The 13,285-nt window shown below is 37.5% G+C and overlaps 1 protein-coding gene across 1 annotated transcript in view; it reads left to right on the top strand.

Annotated features, from left to right (window-relative positions):
- AdamTS-B (ADAM metallopeptidase with thrombospondin type 1 motif B) overlaps positions 1-13,285 on the top strand; it is an 82,304-nt gene that overhangs the window by 61,054 nt on the left and 7,965 nt on the right. The window contains exons 9-10 of the mRNA XM_028311643.1: positions 11,618-11,764; positions 13,063-13,133. Of these exons, the coding sequence (XP_028167444.1) occupies positions 11,618-11,764; positions 13,063-13,133 (218 nt within the window). The remainder of the gene's footprint in view (positions 1-11,617; positions 11,765-13,062; positions 13,134-13,285) is intronic.

Consider the following 13,285-nt stretch of genomic DNA (forward strand, 5'->3'; position numbering starts at 1 on the left):
ATGTATATAAAAATGAAACCCGTTTCGCGTTGTCACGGCATCACGTGTGAACGGCTAAACCGATTTCGATAATTCTTTTTTTTTAATGTTTGTGGAAGTCCAAGGATGGTTCTTACGGAAAAAAATATTAAGAAAATCTCTACGCTAAGGCGGTACGAAGTTCGCCGGGTCAGCTAGTAAAGTATAAAACTTATAACCTTAACATTTATAGATAAGTTAATACACATAATGTAGTTGTTTTGTTATTATCACTATATAAAAAACATCATTCCCTAACTAGTAATTTAGTCCCAAGTGCCGTTTAAAGCTAGGGCCTGACGCTCTAGGGACTGACGATTTGGAGTAAAACTTAACACAAATGCAGATTAACTTTATATTATAAGATGCTTAATACGATGTGCCGAAAATAGCCAAAAAACCACACGTAAATACTATTAAATTATATACAATTTCCTATTATAATCAATAAAGCTACTCAACTAGGGACTGACGAAGTGACTGGATTAACACATGTTTCCGCAACAACTGGCACGTTTGCACTAATTCAAAAAACGGCTACCGCAAAGCCAGTATGGTCTGAGGATAACTTCGTATCGTACTTTAAACTCAACTAAATGTCATTCACTCTAAATACATATTAAAGCGCAAAATTATAAAATCGGTTCGTGGCGAGGGAATGACGCTAAAAACTGTAGACTCTTTTTCAACTAAAGAAAATCAAATTATTGTTTATTGAAACCGCAAAATATTAATAGAATTTGGTGTAATATACATTTAAGTAGATTATTCGTTAATTAAAACAAAAGATAAAGTTGATGTTTTTATAAATGTGGGTCCCAAAACACAAACTTTTGGAGTACGGACATGCCTAGGGAATGACGTTTTGGGTCATTCAAAAGGAATTTAAGATGTTTTAAAAATAGTTTCAAAAAATATAAATGGGTGATGAATAAAGCACATTGCGAGCTGTTATTTAACAATTTTGGAATTAAATATTAACAAATATTTCATGTGAAATGTGGCGCGGACTAAGAGTTGACATATTTTTGTGGAATGACCCTTAAATGTAACCTTCCTCTTAAAGACAATTTCCTCTTAAACGGTGCTTCCCAGATCGCCGGAAATTAGAAATCCAAATAAATAAATAAAATTGTATAAACTTTATCATGATATATCCCATTGCATGACATCATTTTCTTTTAAAAATTAGGTAGATACTTTCAAGATTAGCAATGTGTACCTCTCAAAGTGGTTCTCTGTTCTGAGCAAAATCACAACTATTAATAATATCAAATTCAAAGAGTTTAGAGTTGCTGAAACAATGTGTCATTTTTAATGACTTCGGTATTATTTATGACGAGTTCTCAAATTGCCCACAATCGTTTCACGTGCACAGAATGAAAATAAAACAGTCAAATTATATTGATATACTTTTCTTTCTATCGTCTGTAGGTTTTTATAATACATGCCATGCATATTTATCTTTGATATCTATTTTTCTGTTAAAAAAATAACCAGTTACTATTATTGTTAACAGAAATGCATCAGTTTGTTATGACTTGAGCGAAGAAATGTTTAGATAAACTTTTATATGTAAATTGTTATTTTAAGAAGATTGCACCATTTTTCTCTTGATATGTAATCACAAATCTGTGCGTAGATACTAAACCGAAATAGAGACGGTTTTCATAAATCCGCAATAGATAATATCTACTGAATGTTTTACTATGCTATAAATAATTTATTGTTCGATTAGATAAGAGAAAATTATTTAGACCATAAGCAAGATTTATGGCGGAGGAGCGATCGAGCGATGCATTATCGGCCGGCGCGGCATCGATGCCCAGTATTCTGAAACTATAAAATACTAATAGGCATTGATAAATTCAGATAGATTTCATGCTTTACATCGGACTGTAAATTTTATGTGATTTATTAACACTACAATATAAATTACAACAGTCAATCAAATAGGAACTTTACGGTTTGTGTCGTAAGAGCTGTAAAAGCTAAACGCGAAGTAGGTGAACTTTATAAAGGTTTGTTGTTAGTTCAAAATTATAATTGGGTTTGTTTATCATTGCAAATACCGCGCTGTAATTTAAGCTCTCATAAATTAGGTTGACTAGATAATAATATTTCGCTTGTTTGACCTTCCTGAAAGTATGATTACATGCAATTGATATTGTTAAACTAATTACAATTTGCATACACTGTATCACGAGTCCACGATCAGCAACATGCTTCGTTGAAATTCAGTGTAAATATGAATATCAAGTGAACCAGAGTTCCCATTTCACTGCGTGTTCGATATCCATCGTCTCACAACAGCAAATTATTCCTAGCCGTATTTACGTTGATAGTTTTACGCAACGTAACGTTTATAGTACGCAGTAGCTAAGGGCCACATCCCACGACGGTTCTATGGCGACGTAGGCATAATAAAGCTTCAAAACACAAACTTCAGCTTATCATATTTTTTGATATTAGGTAGAATTGGTTATTTGTAGTTCTAGCTTTCATACCATCTTCCAGATTCAAACAATTTGCTTCAATCTTGTCACTATAGAACTGCTGCTGGCTTCCCATAGCTTCATACTGAGCTGTGCGCCTAAGTTCGACTGGCTTCGCAAATAGGTTATTGTAACATTGCAACAGCATCATTAGTCTGTCGTCCACTTCGCTCCAGGCGCCTACTGTATGGGCTTCACGATATTCACTTCGATCGTCTATCGAAATGATAAATTACAGTTGAATGGCTCCATCCAAATTATATTGTATTACCAATACATTTCATAATAGCTGTATTGTGTGATAAAAGCACACTTCATTATGCGTAAGTTGTAAAGATTTCAGCATTAGCTGATTGTAAGATTATGAAAATAAAATACGTTTATCGTAAGTTTTATCACTTGCACAACACTCGACAGTGTTCAAAAAATGTTTACAACGACAACAATGTCTTACGGTTTCACCAGACGGATAAATCATTTCCCCACAAAATGCGAAGATATTTTAAGCCCCACGAGTGCCGTTACATTGTTATGCTATATTATTTTGAAAATAAGTGCTAATTTTATTTGGCAACTGTTGCCTAGCGCTTCGCTATCGACTGACTCATGTTACTAACTCGGGATTGCCGCAAGGACGTTGCGTTATGATAGAAAAATTCAAATGATTCTTCCATTCCACTTCTAATTTTAGTAATCATTATTAGAGGTGCGAAATTGATGATGATAAGATACAATTTGCGAGAAAATCTTGCGCAATATTTTATTAAAGATTTCACGCAAGTGTTTGTTGAATTCTATCCACTATAGCGTATGCAGCTGAATTTACATAATAATAACACCTATGGGTCTTGCATTTCAGTTATCTTAAGTCTGAGCTTTTCTTTAGAAGTCGCAGAGGCTTTCAAACTGCCATCAATACTGCAAGACAACGCTAAAGAGCTTTAAATAAAGTACGATAGTTGGGTGTAAATCCGTGTAATTTAAGGCCAGGGATTGTGTGAACACAAACGACGGCTTATTATGAGCCAACAATGTAGCAAGAGCACATCAGGTTTCACATATTTGTCGCAAAATCACCCTTAGCACTACTACATAAGATACTATAGTGCATGAAGCTTGATGTGCCATCATGGATACGAGAAAAGACTCCGTGAAATGTAGCTGAGGCATTGAACGGTTTGAATACGTATCGTGCAATTGTGTATTTACAGTTTACAAGCCGTAAATAGCCATAGAAGGATTCGTGGGCGTGGGCTTTTAGTAGGTACATGATTGTGCAAAAATATTGCTTGGTATCAAGAATAATATTCGAATAAATAGTGCGATGAGCGTATATCTACGAGTATACGCGGAATCATAGAAGTTTTGAGTACAAAAAAACGTATAAAGTGTTAAGTACCAAATCATCGATCGACTTCAACAATAAAATTGACGATCAATCATAGGTAGGTGTGGCAGCTTTGACCGGTTTAGACAAAACGTAAGCTATTAAGTAATGGCCATAAATTCGATCGCGATCCAAAATACCTACAAAAACATAATAACACAGATATCGTATCAGATCAGGCAACAGCAGGTGTATTTATGTCAATTTGAACTTCCGCTCTATCAGTAAGTAAATAAAGGACGTAATTGCAGTTGCGTGCTAGACAACACCTACAACCATAACGCACACAAAGGTTACATAACTGGCGCACAACGACCTTCCGACGAGAATGCATCATTCGCGCAGAACGATGCCCCCGCGCGTATCTCCAAACAACATCGTTATTTTTTAACTTATCTCGAACAAAGAATAATGGAAATGATAACCGGCGCCAAACTACGCCTGTTTATGCAATTAAAGATTTTATTACCAATAAATGTATCATCTTTCCGTATTTCAGCAATCAATCAATGTTGACATTAATTAGATAATTTATGAAAGACGGTCTTATAAAAATAACCGCGTTTGCTATTCTTGTAGTACAGTCATCAACAGATAAGCAGTGTCATGTATTGGGCCGATACGGAAATAATACACTAATATTAAATATTGACCACAAATAGGTAATTTTCCTAATTTATTTAACTCCGAATGAATGGGCTGTTGTAATCGATTTAAAAACTTAACGAAATAAGCCATAAAATCGTTATCTATAGGTACTTATAATAAATCTGTAGAGAGGTCAATTCTGTACATGAAATGTATTTTCAAAATAACTATCAGGGGGTGATTAGTGATCGATACTGATGCCAAAAATGCAATCAGTAAAAATTTTGTCTGTCTGTCTGTCTGTCTGTCTGTCTGTCTGTATGTTCCTTATAGAAACAAAAACTACTCGACGGATTTTAACGAAACTTGGTACAATTATTCTTCATACTCCTGGGCAGGTTATAGGATACTTAGGAATTCCCACGGGAACGGACATTAGCGGGAAAATCCTTTTGTATGAAAAATCTAAACCGCTTAAGTTAGACGCTTGAAATTTGGCGAATCACCCTAAGCGCGTCCAGAGTGACGCCAGCATCTTCAGGAGCGATCTGCTTGAGCAGGTACGAGTAGATCTCGGAGTCAACCACGTCCTAAAGATAGGCCGAGGAGGTCTACTCCAGCAGGATCGCCTCGGAAGCTAGAGCGAGGTCTACTCCAGGAGTCCAAGTGTACTCACTCTGAGCGCGTCCAGAGTGACACCAGCATCTTCAGGAGCGATTTGCTTGAGCAGGTGCGAGTAGATCTCGGAGTCGGCTACGTCCTAAAGAAGAGTGAGGAGGTCTACTCCAGCAGGATCGTCTCGGGAGCTTGAGCAAGGAGGTCTACTCCAGAAGTCCAAGACTCACCCTGAGCGCGTCCAGAGTGACACCAGAATCTTCAGGAGCGATCTGCTTGAGCAGGTAAGAATAGATCTCGGAGTCAGCGACGTCCTGCTGGAAGTTGGTGCAGCGACGCGTGACGCCCGCGCTCTGCAGCTGGTGGTTGACCCAGCGGAGCAGGATCGCTTCGGGAGATAGGGCGAGGAGGTCTACTCCAGCAGGATCACCTTGGGAAACATGGCGAGGAGGTCTACTCCAGCAGGATCATATCGGGAGACAGCAGAATCGCCTCGGGAGAGAGAATCAACAGGTCTACTCTAGAAGTCCAAGTTAGACTCACCCTGAGCGCGTCCAGAGTGACGCCCGCATCTTCAGGAGCTATCTGCTTGAGCAGGTATGAGTAGATCTCGGAGTCGGCGACATCCTGCTGGAAGTTGGTGCAGCGACGCGTGACGCCCGCGCTCTGCAGCTGGTGGTTGATCTACTGTAGCAGGATCGGTTGATCCAGTGTAGCAGGATCGCTTCTGGAGATAAAGCGAGGAGGTCTACTCTAGCAGGATAGCTTCAGGAAAGAGTGCAAGGAAGTCTACTCCAGCAGGATCGCCTCGGGAAAGAGAGTCAACAAGTCTACTCCAGAAGTCCAAGTTAGACTCACCCTGAGCGCGTCCAGAGTGACGCCCGCATCTTCAGGAGCGATCTGCTTGAGCAGGTACGAATAGATCTCGGAGTCAGCCACGTTCTAGAGATAGGGGGAGGTCTACTCCAGAAGTCCAAGACTCACCCTGAGCGCGTCCAGAGTGACGCCGGCGTCTTCAGGAGCGATCTGCTTGAGCAGGTGCGAGTAGATCTCGGAGTCAACCACGTACTAGAGATAGGGCGAGGTCTACTCCAGCAGGATCGCCTCGGAAGAGAGAGCCAGCAGGTCTACTCCAGAAGTCCAAGACTCACCCTGAGCGCGTCCAGAGTGACGCCGGCATCTTCAGGAGCGATCTGCTTGAGCAGGTGCGAGTAGATCTCAGAGTCAGCCACATCCTGCTGGAAGTTGGTGCAGCGACGCGTGACGCCCGCGCTCTGCAGCTGGTGGTTGACCCAGCGGAGCAGAATCGCTTTTGGAGATAGGTCGAGGAGGTCTTCTCCAGCAAGATCACCTTGGGAAATATGGCGAGGAGGTCTACTCCAGCAGGATCATATCGGGAGACAGCGGGAGACAGCAGAATCGCCTCGGAAGAGAGAGTCAACAGTAGGGTGGAGCGTCATTGTATGGTAAAAAAAAAATGTTACGTAAACGAACTTGAATACCTGCTAAAAGTTGCATGAGAGCAAGACAATAACAAGGATATTTTTATTTTATTTTTAAAATGTATTTTTTAGCCCTCTACCGTCGTTTTAATTTAATTATTTTTTATTGTATGGCAATTTTCTAAAATCTGCCTATTATTAAACAGAACAATGAAAATAGAATTAATTTAAATGTGTTTTTTAAATAAAAAATAAATTTTATGAATTAAAAAGTTTTATTCGAAAAAACACTATTAGAAATAATTAAAAAATATATGGAAAAATCACAAAATTTAGATTTTTTTAAAATTTTTATTTAGAACATTGCAATTCTATTGGTATTGAAAGATGCCATTATATTGCTCGTTCAATTGTTTCCAAATCCATCTTTTGCTTTAGAAACATTGACTATTTTAAAATTAATTTATATCAATGAAAGGTTAACTTCCGATTTTTGAAAGCTCTAATATTCCAGGTACTTTGTTGTCTTTTCTTGCTGCCATTATTTGTCTCAAGCTCTCTGATATACATAATTGTTTTTCATAGTACATCAAAGCTTACAAAAGATGCTTAGGGTATGCAAAAAACGTGACTCTTGGAATAACTCGTTTAATAATTTTCTTAACATTAGATTCCAAAGACTAATAATGTAATCAATTTCGGTCTTGCTTTGCTTGATCTGATCTAAACTTCCTGTTGCTATTTTTCTGATCTAGTGAAAATGCTCTTTCTAATAATGTTACTTCTCATCTTTTGGACAATTACAAGTGCTCAAATTACTAGATTTATAAGAAAACTATCTAATAGTTCTTGTATGTATTTTTTTCATTGCTGTAGTTTAGCGTTGAAGTTATCTGATTGTTTTGGTTTTGGAAAGCGAATAAAATGTGAATACTTATTAGAACAACACTTTAACAATTGTTTTATTCGTTGTATCGTAACAACAGGCTAGGAAGTTTTCCTTTTTAGTTTCGACTTTTGATAAATACAACGGGCTGTTTACCTTTTCTTATTTTATTTCTGATTAGCGACCCACCCCTGCTTCGCATAGGTAGGTACAACGTAATGTAATAGTATAATAATACTTAAATATCTTCCTCTTGAATCACTCTATCTTATTTAAAAAAACAGGTGTCAGTGGTAACACTGATTAAGGTACAAAACAAATAAGGAGATCCTAAAATAGGTCACTACGAGTGCTTAATTTCGATTTTATTTTGACTTTGGAACAATAAAATTAGACTACGCAATTACGAACTATCTACTTGATTCATATCAGTCAACTAAAGATAAAGACATAAGACAAAGATAGAAAGAAGAAAATAGGTAACTGGACTAATTCTGATGTCAACAGTTCAAGTTGCAAAGTTACGCGCTGACTGTGAGTTTTGCTTATAATCGGCGCTTTTAATAATGTATTGTTTTAAGTTTATGACAAGCTTATAATGATATAAAATTATTTTTTACGATGTATATTATATTTAAAGTTACAAAAATATATTATTTATCAAATAAGACCAATTCTAAGGTAATTTATGATTTTTGCAATAAAGTCCTATTTTTTCATTTTTATGAAATATTCAAAAGCCAGTAGAGGGCTAAAAAATAGTCGCAATATTTTTTTATTTATTTTTCTCGTTACCGTTGCAACAAGATGCAACTTTTAAGAGGTATTCACAAACGCAAATGTAAAAAAAAATTTTTCGCTCCACCCTAGTCAACAGGTCTACTCCAGAAGTCCAAGACTCACCCTGAGCGCGTCCAGAGTGACACCAGCATCTTCAGGAGCGATCTGCTTGAGCAGGTGCGAGTAGATCTCAGAGTCAGCCACGTTCTAGAGATAGGGAGAGGAGGTCTACTCCAGCAGGATCGCCTCGGAAGAGAGAGTCAACAGGTCTACTCCAGAAGTCCAAGACTCACCCTGAGCGCGTCCAGAGTGACGCCGGCATCTTCAGGAGCGATCTGCTTGAGCAGGTATGAGTAGATCTCGGAGTCGGCCATGTTCTAGAGATAGGGGGAGGAGGTCTACTCCAGAAGTCCAAGTTAGACTCACCCTGAGCGCGTCCAGAGTGACGCCTGCATCTTCAGGGGCGATCTGCTTGAGCAGGTGCGAGTAGATCTCAGAGTCAGCTACGTCCTAGAGATAAGGCGAGTAGGTCTACTCCAGAAGTCCAAGTGTACTCACCCTGAGCGCGTCCAGAGTGACGCCAGGGACGTAGCTTAGGTACCGTAGAGGTGCACTAAGAAAGGAATTCCCGAAATTCCCACAGGAACAGGAATTACCGGGAAAATCCTTTTGTATGAAAAATCTAAACCGCTTAAGTTAGACGCTTGAAATTTGGCGTGCAGGTCCCTTAGTAAACTTAAAGCTTAGTTACAACAGGATATTGCGAAATTCCAACGGGAACGGGAGTTAGCGGGAAAAAACATTTGTATGAAAAAATCTAAACCGCGTAAGATAGATGAAGGGGGTAAAACGGGATCCACGCGTACGAAGTCGCGGGCGGCCGCTAGTAAGGCAATAAAATTAAACATAAAGTACCAACATTCATTGACTAAGGACCATTTAAAAAATAAAATTGGTAATTATAACGATAAATAGAGGTAATAAAACGACTTTCAGAAGACTTATAAAATCATATCAGTGTCTTTTTATTTTGAAGTAGGTATTTATGCCTGTTTATGGGAATATTTGTCTTTTATAAATAAAAAAATAATAATTCGTTTTATGATTCTTATTAAATATTGTAGGCCTTGATCATACTTGGACATTTGCCACTATAAATAAAGGTCGTTTAGCATACATATTCTTATAGGTACTTAAGTAGTTAACTGAGTGAACTGTGCGATAAAATCCGCAATTTATCACTGCTATGATCTGATGAATGACACTGACATGTGTAGGCTAGCGGCTATCGTCCTAATCGTTTTTCAACACCCACGCTCATGCGTTGCAAATCGACCATTTACATCGCTTTTAAAACTTTATTTTGGTAATAAATTTGGAAAAGATTTACAACTTCAACACCAATTAACCGTGTACCTTGTAAATCAAACATCAATATCATATTACGCCCCAAAATTAATATCTGAAAATGGAAACCATTCTTCAATCTGCCCACGCTGCTAGCAATATATTTCAGCAAACGTTGACAAGAAAATTTAATCTGTTTTCGTAAATTGTTCGGGACCATAGCCGCAGCACTAAGTCATATTTTCATTGATGTGATTACAGCCCGCGCCCGGTAACAGCGATTACGCTCGATTCTAATAGAGCCATTAAAATAGCCAATACCTAAGCTTGTTGCCTCATACATGCGCCGACCGAATGGCTCTGATATACATACAGTTTCTTGGTGGGTTAATCTTTATAAAGGCTATATTCGACTTTTTGCTACATAGGTACATGGATCAATTTTCACCTCAGAAAGCGAGGCGCTTTTCCGTAGCAGGTACTTAATGAGGGCTATCGTTTTAGCGCTCACCAGTTTGCTCCACTGTAGAGTAAGGTCCTGTCACTTGCTAGTAGCAAAGACAGTGGCACCAACTGGTGAGTGCTAAAGTGGTAGGAGGACTATCGCATTTGCACTCATCAAGATGGCGCCACTGTAGAGTAAGGTCCTGTCAATCGCCAGGGGTGCCAACTGTTAAGTATAAAAACGATAGCCCTCATTCGTTGGCAACCAGACGCAAATGTTTATAGCGCCCTGCTGGATATTTTCATATTCAAGTCGCGAAAAAAATATGATTAAGAATCATAGAAAAAGCTAAGCATCCATCAGCCATCAATACTTATCCATAGACTTATGTTTGAAACTGATACATGCAACAATCATACAATACAATATTCAGGCATAAAATAAATAGTAATATATTATTTATATAATATAAATACAGTCACGGAATGAAAAGGTTCGTCAGTTTTCAAATTGATTCCTTCAACGAATCGCGAGCACATATTACCTTTTGAAACTATGTTACAGAATAATCTCGAGTTAGAGAAAGTAATCTTTAACTGTTCATCAGTAAAGTTCAAAATTATTCAGATCAGAGTTGTTTGACGATTTATCTTGTCAAGAAGATTAGATTTATAAACTAAAACCTTCTTGTTGGTTCAACCTGCCATTATTATTTCTATTAAATAAAAAAAACTATTGTCAATTGGTCAATGTCATCATTGCATTGCACTGATGGGATAGAAAAATAAACAATCAAAACCTTATTCATTAGCAAACGTCATATTTATTTAAATGTTAGCAGCACTGTTTCTTGCACTGTTATGTTGGCAGGTTTGACTCTTAAGTACCTAGTGCAAGCGAAAACCGACACTAAGGTGACGAACCTTTTCATTCCGCGACTGTACATTTCAATTCAACTATACCATAGACTATACGTACCTTTTTTTTTTTTTTTTTTTTTTTTTTTGTGAGTTTGACACTGGCACAGAGTTTTTAGCAGTAGTATCATTGAATTTGTTTGGTTGTTGTTTTGACTGAATTATTACTTCGGAATGAGATTCCGAGTGACATTCACATGAGTCAAGTGAAGGAACTGTAGAGCTTTTATGATGACGTCTCCTCTTTTTATTACAGTGTTTACAATACTTAGGTACAGAGGCCCGTTTTAAACGTTTTGATTTATTTTGAGAATGTTCGGAGCCATCCGTGCATGAACTTTCAGTATCTAATGCTGAATAATTATTAGCTATAGTGACATTGTACGAAACCTGGGGGACGGAGCCCCCAGGTTCGTCTGGGTCGTTCATGTAACCAGAGAAAGAGGTAAAAACTTACCAGAGCACTGCCAAAATCACTAACTAATAAATAAATAGAAAGATAAACATAAATATACTACACTCCACTACTTAACTGATCTCTATTTACTAGATAATTTATAAAAATCGCAAAAGCAAAAATTGAGACAACCGCCTAGCTTGACGTTTCCCGCGCTTCCCGACTATACGTACCTGGGTTTTCTTTTATTTTTCTTAAACTTAACTTCATTCGAATTTTAAATCCACGCCTTTGTTCCAGTTTCGGCCTGTACCATGACACGGAGAAGATCGGTTGCCATCGGCGCGAGGGATCTACCCTGCACATCATGACCCCCATTTTCGAGGCTGATACCGTACAAGTGGCTTGGTCGCGATGCAGCAAGCGGGACGTCACCAACTTCTTGGAGTTAGTGAGCTCTACCTACGTTTATTATATGTAGAGGATGTTTTCAATAGCACAGCAGATGTAAAATTACAATGTTACCATTCTTATTTAATAAAACTTGCTATTATAGAGTGCTAAGCTTACGTGCCTGAAAGTACAATTTGTTAAAAGCAATAATAAAAAAATTTTTAGATATTGAAAATCGGTAATGTTCTGCAAAAAGCGGGTATTTCATTTACGAAATGTTTGTGTTACTACTCCAAACCGCATCTGGCTTAGTAGCTTTACAAAAAACCTGTGTAGTAAAATCTCAACAATGCCTTTAAAAATCATGAAAAAAGTTACTTCACTTACATTGTTGCAAGGAAAATTATCAGTTACATTATCAAATAAGACGAAAAACAACAAGTAGGTAATGTACGAATCAGTATTAATTAAAACTTGAAATAAAGATCCAATCAAAATAAATACGTGCAATTAACGCAAAATCCTTTTCATTATCATCGGCGTGTATCTTTGATATCCGGCAGATATTATAAAGTTAAATAGTTACGCTTTAAAATAAAAGACCTACGCGAGTAAATTGCGTAAAGCTTTTAACGCTTCCTACTCACAGCGAGAATTAAATATCAAAGCTATTATTGATTCGCGTTATCGCGCGATCGCAGATGCCCCGCAGCGGATCTATTGAAGTGCCACTATATAACTTTCCTTATTACAGCCACTTAGTTCCAAACTAGTGTCGTTTAGCATAGAAAGTTATTTGATTGTACTAGTTATCTGTCATCTTATTACACGCTAATAATACGAATGTTTTACGACCATAATAAAACTGAAAGTTGAAGTAGAAATCCTACGCGTATGAGCCGCCTCACAAGGCCAGAATGATGTCGTGAAGGCTTCAAAAATTTTATATTTATGCCGTGATTCAATTCGTCAATATTTATTATGTTCGACCCAAAACTGCGTGTCTGAGGTATTTGTCATCGAACACACTAATCACCATAAACCATCGCGTTATGGCGCATCACCCGATATTTTATAGCGGTCTTTACTTAATTTAGATACGAATGTGAATGTAATTATTACATATTTATGCTAATACAATATAATTAGCTGTTCTATGAATAAAAGCTAATGGTTTATGTTTTAAAATTATCTATTTTATCTAAACCAGGTTGTATGTTTGATATCTTTATTGTAAAAGTAATTTGATGTAAATTAAATTAGCCTTAGGTTCGCTCGTTTGTAGTATTGACACGATATATAATAGTATGTTGACAGGAGAAATAAAATAACACGAATTTGTATTCCCACAGTGCTGGCATGGGCGAGTGTCTGAGCGACCGGCCGTCCCAAGACGAATACATCTATCCCGAAGTCCCAGCTGGTAAGCATTACATCGATAAATTAAAATTAAATTAAATTAATTATTAGATCATTATGAATTTGGTACCGAACGTGTCTCTCTTACGACATAGTAAAATCTTTATCCGCTACATTATTAATATTCTGCTGTTCATGTAACCAAAATGTCCTATG

Source organism: Ostrinia furnacalis, unplaced genomic scaffold, assembly GCF_004193835.3.
Source record: "Ostrinia furnacalis isolate ACB-3 unplaced genomic scaffold, ASM419383v2 OfSCF3526, whole genome shotgun sequence".
NCBI lineage: Eukaryota > Metazoa > Arthropoda > Insecta > Lepidoptera > Crambidae > Ostrinia > Ostrinia furnacalis.